This window comes from Barbus barbus, assembly GCF_936440315.1.
Source record: "Barbus barbus genome assembly, chromosome: 43".
Lineage (NCBI taxonomy): Eukaryota > Metazoa > Chordata > Actinopteri > Cypriniformes > Cyprinidae > Barbus > Barbus barbus.
The window spans coordinates 24,016,580-24,036,549 of NC_136721.1; the positions used below are offsets into that span (position 1 = coordinate 24,016,580).

A 19,970-nucleotide genomic window follows, 5' to 3' on the forward strand; every position below is an offset into this window, starting at 1 on the left:
GATTAGTTTTATTTTATTTAGTTTTAGTTATTTTAGTGCTTCAATTTCAACTCTGAAAATGAAAATGTGAAAATATGAAAATGTGTGCACACATGTTTTATTTCATTTCACTTAAAGTTTGTTTTATTTCAAGTAACGAAAATGTTTTTTTACGTTTTAGTTAACTATAATAATCCTGCTTTAAATGTATGCAAATGAGTGCATACTGAGATAATGCTTCATTTGCATACTTATAACATTTCAGAAAATGTCTATCTTAATGTACTGTGATTAATCAGCTGGGTAAGTATGGTGCTATCTATTAGTTACGTTTTTACTCGATTCTCTCGTCTTAAGGACGCTCTGAATGACCTTTCCTGCACGTCATCTGTGATCATTCCTCACGGAGCAGTTAATTAACCCGCAGTCATTAGGAAAGTGAAGGAAAGCAGAAGACGGATGGACTATGAACTCACCCAAAGCCCGAGAGCATCCTGCAGAAGAGGAAGGTGCTGTAGCCCTGAACGAAGGACGACAGGAAGGCGAAGAAGCCGTTGACTGACATACAGACCAGCAGACACTGCCGTCGGCCCACTTTATCTGACAGACCGCCCCAGAAGAACGCGCCCACCATCATTCCCAGATACACCACACTGCCTGCAGACACACACACACACACACACACTGTGAGCTCAACATGAAACTGCATTTTACTTCACACACACATGTGAAATAGCACATACAGAGTCAGAATGTCAGGGTTACAGTATTGATCTAAAACAAACATTTAATTTTTTATTTTTGATATAAAATAAAAATTAATTGAAATAAAATACAGTATGAAAAACTTTGCCAAGGCAACATTTCTCATTTTCATACTGTTTAACTTGATGTAGGCTACTAAAATAACTAAAACTAAAATTTTTAATTTATTCAAAACATATAGACACACACACACACATATATATATATATATTAAAAATGACAAAAACACAAAATAAAATGATTAAAACTTAAACTGTTGAAATTCAAAAATAATTCAAAATATTAATAAAAACTATAATAGTATCTCAATAATACTAAAATACCACTGTTATGTTTGTATCGCATTATTATTGTGAAGAATTAAGAGACCATTCGCTTGATTTACATGTTTTACAACGAACTAACTTAAGCTGTGATGTTAAAAAGACATTAAAATGTTAAAAAAACAATAGATAAATAAATAATATTTGTCAGAGCTCTTCTTATTTGCTTATTTGTTTAAGCATCATCTTTGTTCAGTGTTGTTTTAGTATTATTTATATACTGTTTTAGTATTTATTAATGTGTTTAATTAGCTTTATTTTTATATTATAATATTTTATACTAGTTTTTTTCTTTTGCTGTTTATTTCTATTTATCTATTAAATTAAACATATACTTTTATTTAATTAATTCATTTTAGTTTTAGAAATTTTAGAACTTAAAATGAACTTTTAGCAAAATTTTTAAAGTTATATTTATATTTATTAATAATAATTGTAATTTGTTTTTATTTTCATACTTTTAATTTGTTTTAGTATTTTTTTTTGCTTGTCAGCTTTTGTTAGTTATTTCTATTAAGCTTTAATTTATTTTTATTTGAGTTTTTAGTAATTGTAGTACTTTAAATTGACTTATTTCAGTTAGTTGCCAATATATATATATATATATATATATATATTCCAGCTTCAATTCAATTGAATTATTTTTAATTGTCTCTCATACAATTCCTTTGACTGGATGACAGCTCACTTCACTTTATTTCTTCAGAGTATAGAACTCTATAAGGAATTTGAAGACAGTTTGAGATGTTGTTGAGATCTTATGTGAGATAACTGAGTATTTTTCTCATCTCTCACAGCAAGTCTTCATTTAACCTCATTGCTGTTTAGGAGAAACAACTGAAATTTCAAGAGATCTCATTTCCTATAGTCATATGGTGACTGTAATATTGGCAGCTATTGTTTATTGATCAGTATTGATTGTAACGGAAAGCTGAGCTGTTCAATAACAGACTGTGACATAAATAACACACACTGCTGTTATTAGTTTTATTGATCGGTTTCCTTCATCACAAACCACAGTCCAGTGGCACATTTAAAGGGACAGTTCACCTAAAAACATCAACACATTTTTTGAAGAACATTAACATTATCTAAATATCTAAAAGGTTTTATATTGGATTCAATATACATGGAAAATCTAATGTAGAAATTAATTGTGAAACAAATTTCACTCAACTGCTAGTAAGTTTCATTAATAATTACAAAGAAACAGCAACACATTTAAATAACTGCGGAATTTTAAGCAGAAAGACTAAAATAGTATAATAATACAATAAAATTTGTTTTATTTACACTATAAAAAGAATATGCATGATGTTGTAAATAAAATAAAGATTATCGGAGTACATATTACAAAAAAAATACTTCCGAATTTTACATTTAATTTAGTGTCACTTTTTGTTTCTTTGTAATTATTCATAAATTTACAAGCAATTTTGAGTGAAAACTGTTTCTACACCTATTTCTTTTCCTCAATGTAAAACTTCATAAACACAAAATCCTCTTTGTAGTGTTTGTTCTTTTGTGTTTTGCAGAAAACTAAAGTCATACTTGTTTTGAACGGCAGGAGGGTGAGAAAATAATGAGGAAACTTTCTTTTTTCAGTAAACTGTCCCTTTAAGAAGAAAGATTAGCCAACAAATGAAAACTCATTTGCTCATCATCAGTTATCGTCCAGTTACACTTATTTTGTTCGAAACCAGCAACTTTTGGATGTAAAACACTCCTGACGACGTAAAGATGACCTACACAGGGCTTTTAGTTACTCCAGATGTGCAATGCTTCAGCAGAAATGATAACAGGTGTATTTCACTCATTGTTTCTTTGCAAGTTAAGAAAGACTGATTTATATACACTAATTCAGACACACACAAATATGCTCGCAATAAATCCAGTTCTGTGCGCTCACTCAAGATATGGTAATGCAAGCGCTGATTTATGCGGTAGTGTGTAAGTGAAGCCCATCTGATGAGCAGAAACTGGACCAATGGAAACCCGTGCGTCGTCTCTTTCTATCTCTTTGTTCGCAGTTCTCTCTGTGAGCGTGTGTTATCGCCCTGTGCAGACGTGACGGGATGCCCCGCTCATCTATTACTGTCTGACAGCACTGAATACTGCGGCTTGCTAACACCAACACAGACCTGTGTGCTACGATCAGCAAAAGAGCTGCTTTTAGAGACACACATTTACAGTATCACACTCACTCTGAACACACACACACACACACACACACACACACACACACACACTCACTCCACCCACCCACCCACACACACACACCCACACACACACACACCCACACACACACACACACCCGCACACACACACACACCCACCCACACACACACCCACCCACACACACACACACACACACACCCACCCACCGACACACATCCACACACCCACACACACACACCCACACATCCACACAGACACACACACACACACACACACACCCGCACCCGCACACACACACACACCCGCACACCCACACACACACACACCCACACATCCACACACCCACACACACACACACGCACGTATGCATTTAAATTCTACAAATCTTTCTGTGCATTTCTATTTAGCTTTAATTAATTTTATTTCAAAGTCAGTTATGTGCCAATAATGCAATATTTCTGATTTTCTAACTTTTTAAAGTTTACGTTTTTCAATCTGTTTAAATTTTATTTCATCTTCATTTGAATTAGAAACTGATTTTTAATAGTTTTAGTTAAAAATAACAACACTGGCTTTGTCTCAGATGTTTCTCCTGCAATTCCTTTGGAGAAATAAAAACAAAAAATAGTGCTAACACACATGTAACACAATACAGTAGAAGTACAGAGCTCTAAAATAAATGTGTTTTATTTGATATTTTCTATATACATACATATATATTTTTAAGGTGTGTATTCAAATATTAATGCACTCAAATCAGAGCAATATTATTATAATTTATTATTCAGTACTTTCAATTTATTATTCTTTCATATTAAAATGTATTATTATTATAATAATAGAATGTACTTTTCTGACTTGATTATGAACCATACTTTTGCATGAATCAGTAATTTTAGATAGATAGATATATATTTTTTTAAATACAAATACCGTTCACAATCAAGTCAGAGAAATATCTTAACTAATATGTTCATATAACTAAAAAATTATTTAAATTTAACAATGATTATCTCACATACTACGCAGCTCTAGATTACAAGTTCAACTAACTGTGCTCTTAACAAACCACGAATGGAGCTTCATTGGGAACATTATGTCTTTTTCAACCCAGAAGCTGCTTCATCAGTGAACTGCGCTGCTTTATCTGGGAAGCACAGCAGCTCCAGTCACTGAGGTTCTTCTCCTTTCTCCAGGTCAGAAGCTTCTGAGGGACTGGAAACAGCTGATCAAACGGAGAGAGGCTCTTTGAAGAATCAGCACAGATATGCTCAAATATGATGCTTCATCTTTGGATTATTACATGTGCATTTTTTCTTTATAATATCATACACAGAATGTTCCAAAATGGTGCAGAAAATCCATTTTTCCTTCATATTTTTTGTGGTTGTACAGCTGTGCCATCTTCCCCTCCTTCGCTGCGTAATCTTTCCTCTCATATGTGATTATGTTAGTGAATTGAATCTACATGTCAAAGCTCTTGTTATTAATTTCCCAGCATTCAGTGAGAGTAATGAGCTCCTGCGGCGTGAACTTTCCATTTCTCTCGTTCCCTCTCTCCGACTGATTTCAGCTCAGAGAATCGCCCGTAATTCCCCTGATCTGTCGAGAAGCACCCGGCTGCAGCCTGCAGATTGAGGCGGGGCTGCACCTGGGGCGGGGCTGCACGTGTCGCCCCGCCCACAATACTTCTCATTGGTTAGTGGCGTCAAGTCATTACGTCGATTCTAGCGGTTTTTCATTTACGTTCTTCTTGGATGCATGGTGAGTACAGGCGAGCTACGTCTCTTGTCTAATTTGTTTAATTACAATATTTAATTCTGAAGTGCTGTTTAGTGTGTTGTTAAAAGGAAATGTAAAGTAGTTTCAAAATAAAATCGCATAACTTTACTCACTCAGCCATGTCACGCAAGGTGTAAAGGTCTGCTTTTAAATAACCAGGTCTGCGTTTCCCAAAAGCATGGCATAATGCTGCCTTCACGTTCTATCGGAAATTTAATAATTCTCACTATTGAAGTTGTAATTACGAGCTCATCCCATTAAGGTTTTGGAATGGGAGGGCGTTCATGTGCAATGTTTACGAGAGCACTTGAAGGCAGCATTAGAAAGTTAGTGTGTGGTTTTAGTGGGATTATGAATTTGATATAGTGTTCCCAAAATAAGCCCCTTAAAAATAAATACAGTGGCAAAACTGAACCAGCAGAAGTAATATAGGACAAGTTCATATTAACAATGGCTATACAAATTTATTGTTTTTCTGTGAATAAAATGATTAAATGTTAATTTAGATATTATTATAATAATATCTAAATAATATCTAATACTGATTCTCTGTATTTCCTTCTGTTTGCAGATCCTTGTCATTGTCGTACCCACCCCTCCATCTCTCCTCTTTTTTGTTGTTCCTCAATTTATAACCCAAAGGCTCTTTTAAGAGCCATTACCCCTTGCAAAAATGCACAAAACGGTGTTAAGCAAGGGGGAATGTGAGCAGTATTTAAAAAGCTCCACTAGTGAGTGCCCATTCTGCAGTTACTCCAGTATGCCAGAACTGATGTATTATCACATCAAAAATCACTTTCAGTGGGCAGTTCAACATCATGGTGAGTTTAACTGTCTTTTGCTTATCTCACTTTAGTTAAAGTATAATATGGTGCTGAACCAGCCAGCAATGCACTGTGCATGCTTCGGATTTAATTGCTTGTGAATTTGTAGAAGAATATTTAATTTTAAGGTTCAGGTAAATTTAATTTTCTGCATTGCGCGCATTGACCATGGGTCTTTGTTGCTGAAATCACAAAAAAATGTGCTTGCACATGGATGGTGCTGATGAAAATTCTGTCTTGCGACTGTCCACTGTCCAGAGCAAAATGCAAACAAGTGAAGGTTAAATTTAGGCAATTTTCAACAAACTTATTTTCTTTTGTTTGCCCTTTCAGATTTCACCATTTTAAAATGTCGGGCAAAGTCTCACTTTCACTGCTGCTATTGTTCAGCGACTGTAATAACTCGGGCAAATTTGCTGAAGCACATTGCCACCCATGCTTCACCACCAACCCAGCCTTGGTCTTCCTCGGCCCAGCAGACGCCGCCTCAGTCCTCCTCGGTCCAGCAGATGCCGCAGACGCAGCCCCAGTCTTCCTCGGTCCAGCAGATGCAGCCTCAGTCCTCCTCGGTCCAGCAGATGCCGCAGACGCAGCCTCAGTCCTCCTCGGTCCAGCAGACGCCGCCTCAGTCCTCCTCGGTCCAGCAGACGCAGCCTCAGTCCTCCTTGGTCCAGCAGACGCAGCCTCAGTCCTCCTTGGTCCAGCAGAGGCTGCCTCAGTCCTCCTCGGTCCAGCAGACGCAGCCTCAGTCCTCCTTGGTCCAGCAGAGGCCGCCTCAGTCCTCCTCGGTCCAGCAGAGGCCGCCTCAGTCCTCCTCGGTCCAGCAGACGCAGCCTCAGTCCTCCTCGGTCCAGCAGACGCAGTCCCAGTCTTCCTCGGTCCAGCAGACGCAGCCCCAGTCTTCCTCGGTCCAGCAGACGCAGCCCCAGTCTTCCTCGGTCCAGCAGACGCAGCCCCAGTCTTCCTCGGTCCATAAGGCCTCATGAGTATAAGGTTGACTTTAAGTAATCTTGCTTCTTGCTTTTTCTAAAGCACTGGCATGGCTAACATAATCTTAGATGTGCATATGAAAGAGTTCTGTTTTGTGTGTGTTTTTGGATACAGGTGTTGTGAACTGGGGAAAATGGAGTGAAACATCAAAGGCTGAATTGCGGGTGCCTTTTGAAAATAAAGAGTGTAACACATGTAAAACCTTGTTCAAATCCTGCTCAGGTTTTAAAGGTAATGGGAAGCGTGGTTAAGCGTGTTCTTCGACAGCATAGAGGACCCAGACTGCTGTTTCATGTGCCAGTAAAGTGTATAAAGAAGGAAGGTTTAATGATTAAAGGAGATTAAGTAATAAAGGAAGAAAGTGTGTAAAGGATGTTCATGTTTAACCAGACATTTATATGTACAAAAAGATGTGTTATATACAAATGTACAAATTTCACCTTTCTTTATCAGAATTAAACCGTTTCATACCTAAATAAATAATTGTCTTGGCATGTTATTCATATACAAACAATGCTGATATTTTTACCATAAGATTTTCATTATCAAGTAAATCCATAAATTATTAATTTGGTAACAATATGGTTCATTAGTTAACATGAACTAATAATGAACTGCACTTATACAGTTAACTAACATAAACAAACAATAAACTACTGTATTTTCAATAACTAATGTAAACGAAGATTAGTAAATACAATAACAATTGTATTGCTCATGGTTATAGTTCATGTTAGTTAATACATTACTGTTTAATGAATCTTATTGTAAAGTGTTACCATTAATTTTAATAACATCTTAAGGCATGACACTTGCTGAGAATATTTAACTTTTATTTAAATGTTAATAATACATGTAACAGTAAAGCATATACTGAAATTAAAATAAAAAACGACCATAAATAACTTGTAAGTGGTAAATGACCAATACACATGAATAGAAATAACTTAAACTTAAGTTGTAAATAAACTATATTTGTTGACATTGCGACTGCAATGAAGTCAAAAGCAGTAATTGGATTCTTGCTTGGAAATGTACATAAAATGAAATGTTTTCCAAAGATTAACAAATTTACAATGTATTGTTTAATACTATATAAATTTACCAGGTATAAGTAATTAACGGGTTCACAGGTTTGTTTTATATAATTATGTATTGCTACCAATTATGTTTCAACCGCATTTCCTGTTTACCGCGGCGTCGACGTCATTACTTTGCCACTAACCAATGAGAAGCATTGGGGGCGGGGCGACACGTGCAACCCCGCCCCAGGTGCAGCCCCGCCTCGATCTGCAGGCTGCAGCCGGGTGTACTTGGATCTGTCAGAAAATCCCTGCGGAAACCCGTGCGAGCGACAAGCGGAGCGAGACGGACGACTCCAAACACGGGAATGCGGAAAACAGGGGACTGGAAAACGTCTGGAAACCTTCTGAAAAGAGTCATGGGTCTAATATACACGCGATAAGGTCAATGTGTGTGTTTAATGGGTAAGTTTTACAGAGATTTATCTACATAACTGTATATTAAAGAGTAAATATGGTCTGATTGGCTCGACCAATGAGAGCGCAGGACAGGACGAGTGTGGGTGGGCCGGACGTCCTGCATGTTTTAATTACAGAAGCTCTGGACAGATAAAGACTAATCAAGCATGATTATACAACACACACTGATCTGTGTTCAGTCTGTGGTCAGTATCTGCGGTGAGCGTCAGCATGATCATGATGCATGAGGCTCTTGTAGAAATACAGGGTGGAAAGCTGAGTATTTTCCTCAGCTGATGTATATGATGACGTCTCACCGCGGTGCTGAACACATCATGACACAAAGTTCACTTTATGAGGATAGATGAACTGGTCCTATCACACCTCAAGAACTGCCTTCCACCCACACTGGACCCACGGCAATTTGCCTATCGAAGCAATAAGAGCAAAAGATCAAAAGGATTAACAATGCAGATTAATTTTCACAGTCTTCTTTGATCATATTTAACAAAGCCAATAATTCTGCCAATGATTCTGACCACTACTGTATATGTATACATATATATATATATATATATATACACACCACTCACACACACATCAGTTTGATCTGTACAACATCTGATGTTGCTGATACTGCAGTATGAGAGAGAGAGAGAGAGAGAGAGAGAGCAGTAAAGCGTGAAATCAGAAAGTGTCGGGGATATTACAGACGCCTCTCAGGGGTCTTTTCAGCAGAAGAGCGTCTCACCTCTCAGAGTTCATTCTGCTCATCTCTCCATCACTCATCCTCTCTGTCTGTCCAGCACACAACCGCGCTAAATCACCAACATCACATGTGCTACTTCCTTCTCTCTTTCATTCCTTCTTTCTGTGATCTACACTATTTGTAAAAACAATGTCTGAATCCTCTGGTGCTCTGTTTCTGACTCAAAAATTTTCTTTTTATTTCTTTTTCTTCATTTTTTACTACATCAGAATGATACGAAACTTGCTAAAGGTTTTGGCACTTGTTATGTAACACACACACACACACGCACACAAAATAAATAAATAAATCATAGACATGATTTAAAAAGGTTAAATGGTCCTGAAAAAAAAGGTCACATTTGTAAACCAATGGGAAACAGCGTTCATCTAGTGGAAGCGTTTGGTACTGCGCTCAAACTAAATCTGGCTGAACGCTCATTTTTTTGTGATATTAACCTTATTATTAACCATTTTTAACCTTTTGATATTAACCATTTAGAACACAACTTGTTTAGATTTATGGCTTTAATTTTTCTTGTAGTTTTAGAGTAAAACATGTTTTGGGAAATATATATTTAATAAAAAATTTAGCATTTTTGTTTAGCATTTTTCATAATAATAAATGTACACTTCTATAACTTCTATAAAGCTGCATTTATTTGGTAAAATACAGTAAAAATATGAAATGTTGTTACAATTTATAATACCTGTTTTCTATGTGAATATGTACATTTATTCCTGAAATCTATTTTTTTGAGATATCGACCTCAAATTTGGAACACAACTTGTTCAGATTTATGGCTTTCATTTTCTTGAATTTTTTGAGTAAAACGTTTGGAAAAATATATATTTCATATAAAAGTTTACATTTTGTATTTTTCAACCTTTTTTCATAATAATAAACAAACTTTGAAATTTTTTTAGTTTCACCTTTTAAACTTTTTAATTTAAACTATAATCCCTTACGAAAATGAACCATGGTATTAATACATATAAAAACATATAACCATAGTTTAACCATGCTATTTGCAGTAAAAGTGTGGTAATTCAAATACTAATCAAGAAGCCAAAAAACAATGGTTACCACACTTTTACTACAATAAAGCCATGGTTGATTTTCGTAAGGAATGCACAAGTGTTTTCTTTAAAAAGAGACCAAACTTCAGTCTGTTCTCCAAAGCGTTCAAGATTTACCACAGTTTCTAAAGAAATGTCATTTTTTAGGGCTATGCTCAAAAAATTTAATAAACAGATCCTCACTGTTCCATAAATATAATTTAGTACCATAAAATCCCATAAAAATACAAATGATTAAATAAAGAACTAAAATACAGTACTTTAATTTCATTGAATACAATTTTTGACCGCCACACAAGTCGTGGCCTAATGGTTAGAGAGTCAGACTCGTAATCCAGAGGTTGCGGGTTCGAGTCTCGGGCCGGCAGGGTTTGTAGGTGTAGTATGTCAATAAAAAGAAAAACAAACACCAAAGGTTAATAAAAGCCAGCATGATCTCTTCACCATGTGTGTGTTTCACGGTCAAATTATATAACGTGAACACTTGATGGCATCTGTGATTGACAGCTCTCTTTATCCAGGACTACGGAATATCTCCATCCGCTCCGCCTGCCGTCTAATTGATCGATCAGAGTTATTGATCCGACCACAGGCTGACTGTGTGTGCTTTACGTGATTGTGTTAGTTCCTGTTGCTAATGCACGTGTGTGTGTGTGTGTGTGAGTGTCGGCCGTTATCGTTGCAGTGTCATTAGGAGGAAAGGGTCGTCCTGTACGATGGCACAAAGAGGACAGGAGGAGGAAAAGAGCGGCTGATTACAGAGAGAGAGGGTAAATAAAGCAGCTTTACTGCAGGGGAAGAAGAGGGGAATGGAGGAAGAAAGATAAGAGATAATGGAAGCTCTGCGGCAGGCGGACAAATGAAAAGCGTCTCGCTGTGGCTGTGAGGAGTCGTTTCTGAGCCGCGCTGTTCATTACCTGCTGCTGAAGCTACAACTAACCTCCAGACATGGCACACACTTACACAAACCACACGCTTGTCTTAATCTGTCCTTTTTAGTTTCTAATGAAACAGTAAACGTATGTGTAGTTACTTCTCTCAACTCAAATGTTTTCACTGGGGATCAATTCTTCACAAAGAATAAAAGTAATGCTGCTTTTAGAATTTGGTATGAAATATATGACTAATTAATTCACCTAAAATGAGATTTAAATTTAGTATTTGCCAAAAAAAAAAAAAAATAGCTAAAAAGTAAATATTATATAATAAATGGTAAATACAGTGGGGCAAATAAGTATTTGATACACTGTCGATTTTTCAAGTTTTCCCACTTACAAAGAATGGAGAGATCTGTCATTTTCATCGTAGGTACACCTCAACTGTGAGAGACATAATATATATACAAAAAATCCAGAAAATCACATTGTATGATTTTTTAATAATTAATTTCCATGTTATTGCATGAAATAAGTTGTTGATACAATAGAAAAATAGAACTTAATATTTGGTACAGAAACCTTTGTTTACAGTTACAGAGGTCAGATGTTTCCTGTAGTTCTTGACCAGGTTTGCACACACTGCAGCAGGGACTCCTCCATACAGGTCTTCTCCAGATCTTTCAGGTTTTGGGGCTGTCGCTGGGCAACACAGAGTCTCAGCTCCCTCCATAGATTTTCTATTGGGTTCAGGTCTGGAGACTGGCTAGGCCACTCCAGGACCTTAATGCTTCTTACGGAGCCACTCCTTAGTTGCCCTTGCTGTGTGTTTGAGGTCATTGTCATGCTGGAAGACCCAGCCACGACCCATCTTCAATGCTCTTACTGAGAGAAGGAGGTTGTTGCCCAAAATCTTGCGATACATGGCCCCATCCATCCTCCCCTCAATACGGTGCAGTCGTCCTGTCCCCTTTGCAGAAAAGCACCCCCAAAGCATGATGTTTCCACCCCCATGCTTCACGGTTGGGATGGTGTTCTTGGGACTGTACTCATCCTTCTTCCTCCAAACACGGCGAGTGGAGTTTATACCAAAAAGTTATATTTTGGTCTCATCTGACCACATGACCTTCTCCCATGCCTCCTCTGGATCATCCAGATGGTCTTTGGCAAACTTCAGATGGGCCTGGACATGTGCTGGCTTGAGCAGGGGGACCTTGCGCGCTCTGCAGGATTTTAATCCATGACGGTGTAATGTGTTACTAATGGTAACCGTTGAGACTGTGGTCCCAGCTCTCTTCAGGTCATTGACCAGGTCCTCCCGTGTAGTTCTAGGCTGATCCCTCACCTTTCTCAGGATCATTGATACTCCACGAGGTGAGATCTTGCATGGAGCCCCAGTCCGAGGGAGATTGACAGTCATCTTGAATTTCTTCCATCTTCTAATAATTGCACCAACAGTTGTTGCCTTCTCACCAAGCTGTTTGCCTGTTGTCCTGTAGCCCATCCCTGCCTTGTGCAGGTCTACAATTTTGTCCCTAGTGTCCTTAGACTCTCTTTGGTCTTGCCCATAGTGGAGAGTTGGAGTCGGATTGATTGAGTGTGTGAACAAGTGTCTTTTATTCAGGTAACGAGTTCAAACAGGTGCAATTAATACAGGTAATGAGTGGAGGATAGGAGGGCTTCTTAAAGACAAACTAACAGGTCTGTGAGAGCCAGAATTCTTGCTGGTTGGTAGGTGATCAAATACTTATTTCATGCAATAAAATGGAAGTTAATTATTTAAAAATCATACAATGTGATTTTCTGGATTTTTGTATATATACAGGTCCTTTTCAAAAAATTAGCATATTGTGATAAAGTTCATTATTTTCTGTAATGTACTGATAAACATTAGACTTTCATATATTTTAGATTCATTACAACACAACTGAAGTAGTTCAAGCCTTTTATTGTTTTAATATTGATGATTTTGGCATACAGCTCATGAAAACCCAAAATTCCTATCTCAAAAAATTAGCATATCATGAAAAGGTTCTCTAAACGAGCTATTAACCTAATCATCTGAATCAACTAATTAACTCTAAACATCTGCAAAAGATTCCTGAGGCTTTTAAAAACTCCCAGCCTGGTTCATTACTCAAAACCGCAATCATGGGTAAGACTGCCGACCTGACTGCTGTCCAGAAGGCCATCATTGACACCCTCAAGCAAGAGGGTAAGACACACAAAGAAATTTCTGAACGAATAGGCTGTTCCCAGAGTGCTGTATCAAGGCACCTCAGTGGGAAGTCTGTGGGAAGGAAAAAGTGTGGCAGAAAACGCAGCACAACGAGAAGAGGTGACCGGACCCTGAGGAAGATTGTGGAGAAGGACCGATTCCAGACCTTGGGGGACCTGCGGAAGCAGTGGACTGAGTCTGGAGTAGAAACATCCAGAGCCACCGTGTTCAGGCGTGTGCAGGAAATGGGCTACAGGTGCCGCATTCCCCAGGTCAAGCCACTTTTGAACCAGAAACAGCGGCAGAAGCGCCTGACCTGGGCTACAGAGAAGCAGCACTGGACTGTTGCTCAGTGGTCCAAAGTACTTTTTTCAGATGAAAGCAAATTTTGCATGTCATTCGGAAATCAAGGTGCCAGAGTCTGGAGGAAGACTGGGGAGAGGGAAATGCCAAAATGCCTGAAGTCCAGTGTCAAGTACCCACAGTCAGTGATGCTGGTGTTGGTCCACTGTGTTTTATCAAGGGCAGGGTCAATGCAGCTAGCTATCAGGAGATTTTGGAGCACTTCATGCTTCCATCTGCTGAAAAGCTTTATGGAGATGAAGATTTCATTTTTCAGCACGACCTGGCACCTGCTCACAGTGCCAAAACCACTGGTAAATGGTTTACTGACCATGGTATTACTGTGCTCAATTGGCCTGCCAACTCTCCTGACCTGAACCCCATAGAGAATCTGTGGGATATTGTGAAGAGAAAGTTGAGAGACGCAAGACCCAACACTCTGGATGAGCTTAAGGCCGCTATCGAAGCATCCTGGGCCTCCATAACACCTCAGCAGTGCCACAGGCTGATTGCCTCCATGCCACGCCGCATTGAAGCAGTCATTTCTGCAAAAGGATTCCCGACCAAGTATTGAGTGCATAACTGAACATAATTATTTGAAGGTTGACTTTTTTTGTATTAAAAACACTTTTCTTTTATTGGTCGGATGAAATATGCTAATTTTTTGAGATAGGAATTTGGGGTTTTCATGAGCTGTATGCAAAAATCATCAATATTAAAACAACAAAAGGCTTGAACTACTTCAGTTGTGTTGTAATGAATCTAAAATATATGAAAGTCTAATGTTTATCAGTACATTACAGAAAATAATGAACTTTATCACAATATGCTAATTTTTTGAAAAGGACCTGTATTCTGTCTCTCACAGTTGAGGTGTACCGATGAAAATTACAGATCTCTCCATTCTTTGTAAGTGGGAAAACTTGAAAAATCGGCAGTGTATCAAATACTTATTTGCCCCACTGTAACTATAAAATTATTAAATGAATAAATGCAATGTGATATTAATATTAGCAAAAAAATTAATAAAAAATAATTGTATATATACGTATATATAACATTATTTTTAAACATGAAATAGTATATAATAAATATTAATTAAATATTGAATCAAATAGAAATACATACAAGTATATTTAGTCAACAATACTATTGATTTTTTTCACCGTGATAAATGTAATGCTGCTTTAGAATTTAGCATAAAATATGTGATTAAATAATCCACTTAACATTTGATTTAAATTATATGCATTATGTGTAACAGTAGCTATAAAACATACAAAGTATTAAATATCTAAATAGTAAATATGATTTACAAACATTAAATATTATACAGTACATATTAAAATAACTATAACAATTGTATTGAAATAAACCTACTAGTATATTTATAGTCAACATTACTTCTGATATATTTTCCTCTTTTCTTTTTTTTACACAATGATAACTTGTAAAATTTGGTAAATAATTCACTCAAAAACAATGAATTATTGAATAATTATTTGAATTATTCAGTATTTATAATAGCAGCAATAAAATGTACTGTTATTGTTAAATAAATATTAACATGTTAAAACTAACATGAACTGTTACATTTTTAATTTGATTATATTTTAAAAGAAAATTTTTTAATGTCTTAGGCATTTGTTTGATTATCATTGTTTTTAATTGAACAATTTCAGAAAAAAAAATCACAGGTGCCTATTGTAAATATTTTAATAAATTATTAAAGTTTTATTAATTCAATTTATTATACATACATTTTGGTATTAAAATGTAATTAAACTATTAAAACTGAATAGATAGATTGAAAATGCTTTTTGATTACTAAAATGTAATTTAACCATTAATTAATAAAAGCAATTTGGGTGAAAAATACATACATCATGTGGCAACTACCAAAGCAACCTAAAAACATGATAAACACTAAACATGACAGTGTTCTGCCACAACATCCAGAGAACGTCTGCAGAAAGTCAGCTCTTTAATTTGATTTGTGTCTGTTATATTGTATATATGTGATCTGCATATAATAGATAAATATAAACATATAAGAGACACACACACACTCCTCTTAAATATGCTCAAATCTACCCACACATGCGCTGCTCTACCTGCTGCCAAAACAACAAACCCATTCAGACCCAGAGAGATCATCTAACAATACAACGACAGTCTCTACCCACACACATACACACACACACACACACACACACGTACACACTCATAAACCATCAAACAAGCACGACAGGACGATATCGCTGGCAAACGCCACCCAACCACCCACATTACACACCAAATACAAGCCCTCACACACATGCACACACACACTCATTACAAGGAAAAAACCCTCCATTACATCAAAGGGTGGAAAAAAGCAGCTTGTCGTCTTTACAGCATGTGAGTACAGACAGAAACGTGTGGGTACAAAGACAGAGATGAATAATAAAGGCTCTGCTCCAGAATCCAGTCAACTCCTACAGACTCCAGTTTAAGACAGCAGAGGTGCTTCCAGTACAAGAAGCGCTAAGATACCTTCTGCTGATTATTTTCTAACACTGGAGACCTAAAGTGTTATCATATGTAAAAGTGAGAGAAATTATGTTACAATTAGAATGTACACTACAGTTCAAACGTTTGGGGTTGGTTAATTTGTTTTGTAAGAAATCTCTTCTGCTCACTAAGGCTGCATTTATTTGGTCAAAAATACAGTAAAAAAATTGTGAAATATTATTACAATTTCAAATAAATATTTTCTATTTGAATATATATTAAAATGTAATTTATTTCTGTGATCAAATCTGTATTTTCAGCATCATTACTCCAGTCTTCAGTGTCACGTGATCTTCAGAAATCATTCTAATATACTGATTTACTGCTCAAAAACTATTATCAATGTTGAAAACAATTGTGCTGCTTCATATTTTAGTGGAAATCATTATGCATTTTATTTTTCAGAATTCTTTGATTCATTTATTTGAAATAGCAATCTTTTGTAACATTATAAATGTCTTTACTGGCACTTTTGATCAATTTAATGCATCCTTGCAGAATGAAAGCATCAACTTCTTTTTAAAAAAAGATATCAATCAATAGTATCATAAAGCTATACTCAGAACTGACTATTTTACCCAATATTCATGTTTACTGTATATTTTTATGCTTAATAAAGTAATAACTGGTTTTGCGATTTTGCAAATTTGAATGTGAGATCAAGTGGCAACTTGACTTGGCAATAAAAAGCATTGTTTAACATACAAAACTAAACATTAATAAACTTACATTTTTAAACTGAGGGAGGGAGAGAGAGAGAGAGAACAAAAATTTCGGAAAAAATAAATTCATAGGGCCGTATAATTGTAAATATTTTAATAAATGATCAAAGTTTTATGAATTCAACTGATTAGACATACTTTTTGTTATTACAGTTTAATTAAACCTTTAAAATTGAATCTAGAAAAATTACAACAGAAAGCATGAAATTTGAGAAAAAAAAACCATTATGTCATTTTTGTTTATCTTTTAATAAATTGCTGCTAAATTGTATACGTGTTGTGAATACAATTAATTAGACATGCTTCTGATCACTAAATTTTCATTTTAACCATTAAAATAAACCTAAAGCAGAAAAAATTACATAATTTGGGGAAAAAGTGCATGCATAATATGGCAACTTAAAATATGATAAAAGACAACAACTTTCAACTAATAGTTTGCTACTGGTCATGATAAAAAGCTTTTTTTTTGTTTTAAATATTGTAAATTGAAATACTGTAGTTTAATTTCACTGACATTACTGTAACGGGGCGTGTTTTCTCCTGCTTGGCAATGTGGCGTCTTTTGAACCTACTTTAATTTTTCTTACTTTTCAATGTCATAAAATTAAGTGTTTTCAAGGCAGACTTCTCTCATGACTCACCCAGCCACCCGGCTCCAGAGTTGGGCACACACATGTCGGTCTCAGCGCTGGGCAGCACGAAGCCCACCACGAACACCTCCACCCCGTCGGACATGAGCGCCAGGCCGAGCACAAAGAACAGCTGCCACTGGAAGCGTCCATGTCCGCACTCCTGGATGATGAGCTCGTACTGCTGCGCCAGCTCCTCCTCATCCGCCTCTCTCTCCTTCTCCAGCTCTCGCTTGTCCTTCATCCCATCTGCTGGCGGCTGGCCACGCCCATTAGTGGCCCCGCCCCCTGCAGGCACACCCTGATACTCTCCCTCATAGATCTCGTCCTCATCATCGTGGCCCTCGGTGGCGTCGCTGGACCCCTCGTCATCCTCTCGCTGAGCTTTGCCGTCCTGATAATAGTAACCATCTTCGTCAGCACCCTCGTCTTCGTCGTTTTCGAAGCGGCTGTAGTTGCGGCCAGAGTATTCGTCCGAAGCACGGTCCACCACTTTGCTGACCTTCTTGGCGGCGTGGCGCTTCGCCTCCTTGGCGATGTCGCGAGCGCCTTTGACCAGAGACGTCCTGTCTCTGTAGGGGTCCTCCATCTGTGCGGAGTTTAGCTGTTTGGTGATTCCAGCAGTCAGGAATCAAACGTGAGTTTCAGAGGACGAGATCAATGGTTTGTGTGGTTTGGAGGCAGGTTTTGGACAGGAGATGTGTGTGAAGTGTGCGGTTCCTTCTGACAGACAGCTTCATTCACTCAGAGAAGGAAACTATGGGAAGAAGAAACAGAGTCGTATTTTCATTCGCTACAGCAGTAAACTATAACACAAACTATAAGCATGCAATATAACATGAATAAATGTGTATATATACATTGCCTATAGAAAGTCTTCATACCCCTTCATTTTTTTCACATTTTGTTACGTTGCTTTATTATGTTGAACTGCTTTAAAAAAAAAAAAATTCCACATAAATCTACACCCCACTCACCATAATAAAAACCGGATTTATCACAACTTTGCAAATTTATTAAAAAGGAAACACTGAAAAAAATGACATTGCACAAGTCTTCATACCCTTAACTCAAAACTTTTACACAGGTTTTACAAACAATTACAGCCTCAGGTCTTTTGGGGTATGATGCAACAAGCTTCATTTTTTGCCATTCTTCTCTTTAGATCATCTCAAGCTCTGTCAGGTTGGCTGGGGACCATCGGTGAACAGCCATTTATAGGTTTCTCCAAAGGCGTCTGATTGGGAGGGTGATTGTCATGTTGGAAGGTGAACTTTCAGCCCGGTCTGAGGTTCTGAGCGCTCTGAACCAGGTTTTCATTAAGGATATCTCTGTATTTAGCTGCATTCAGCTTTCCATCTTCTCTGATCACTTCCCCAGTCCCTGCCGCTGAAAAACACCCCCACTGCATGATGCTGCCACCACCATGCTTCACCGTTGGGATGGTAGTATGCAGGTGATAAGCGGTGCTTGGTTTCCCTCAGACAAGAATAAGGGATTGAGGTTCATCAGACCAGAGAATCTTTTTTTTTCATACTCTGAGAGTTATTTGGGTGTATTTTTGTAAATTCCAATCAGGGTTTCATATATCTTTACTGAGGAGAAGCTTGACTGTGGTCACTTTGCCATCAAGCCCAGATTGGTGGAGTGTCGCAGTGATGTTTGTCCTTCTGTAAGTTTCTCCTATCACCATATAAGATCAAGGAGCTCAACCAGAGTGACCATCATTGTCTTGATCACCTCTCTAACCAAGACCCTTCTCCTTCGATTGCTCAGTTTGGCCAGGAGGCTCGATCTAGGAAGAGTCCTGATTGTTTCAAACTTCATGCTTTAAGGATTATGGAGGCCAAATGCTCCTGTGAACTTTCAACACAGAATCATTTTTTTTGTAGTCTTCCCCAGATATGTCTCAACACAATCCTGACTCTCAGCTCTGCAGGCCATTCCTTTGACCTCATGGCTTAGTTTTTGCTCTGACATCCATTTCAGCGGTTAAACTTTATATAAACAGGTGTGTGTGCCTTTCCAAATTAGGTTAACTCCAGTCGGAGTATAGAAACGTCTCAAAGATGATCCAGTGAAACTGGAATGCTCCTGATCTAAATTTTAAGCGTCAAAGCAAAGGGTATGAAGACTTGTGCAATGTCATTTTTTCAGTGTTTCCTTTTTAATAAATTTTCAAAGTTGTGATAAGTCCGGTTTTTGCTTTGTCATTATGGTGAGTGGGGTGCAGATTTATGTGGGAAAAAAGTAATTTAAAGCAGTTGAACAAAATGTGAAGGGTATGAAGACTTTCTATAGGCACTGTATATACACTGCCTTCAAGCTTTTGAATTATATAGTGTATAATGTTACAAAAGCTTTTTATTTCAGATAAATGCTGATCTTTGGATCTTTCATCAAATAATCCTGAAAAATGTACTCAACTCTTTTAAATATTGATAATAATAATAATAATAATTAAATGTTTCCTGAACAG

At 37.1% G+C, this 19,970-nt stretch overlaps 1 protein-coding gene across 1 annotated transcript in view; it reads right to left on the reverse strand.

Moving 5' to 3' along the window:
* Positions 1–18,080, reverse strand: part of LOC306862134 (synaptic vesicle glycoprotein 2C-like) — a gene marked incomplete at both ends in the record, with an annotated part of 36,099 nt that extends 18,019 nt beyond the window's left edge. Inside the window, 2 exons of the mRNA XM_079404784.1 lie at positions 456–636; positions 17,504–18,080. Of these exons, the coding sequence (XP_079260910.1) occupies positions 456–636; positions 17,504–18,080 (758 nt within the window). The remainder of the gene's footprint in view (positions 1–455; positions 637–17,503) is intronic.
* Between the last annotated feature and the right edge of the window lie 1,890 nt (positions 18,081–19,970).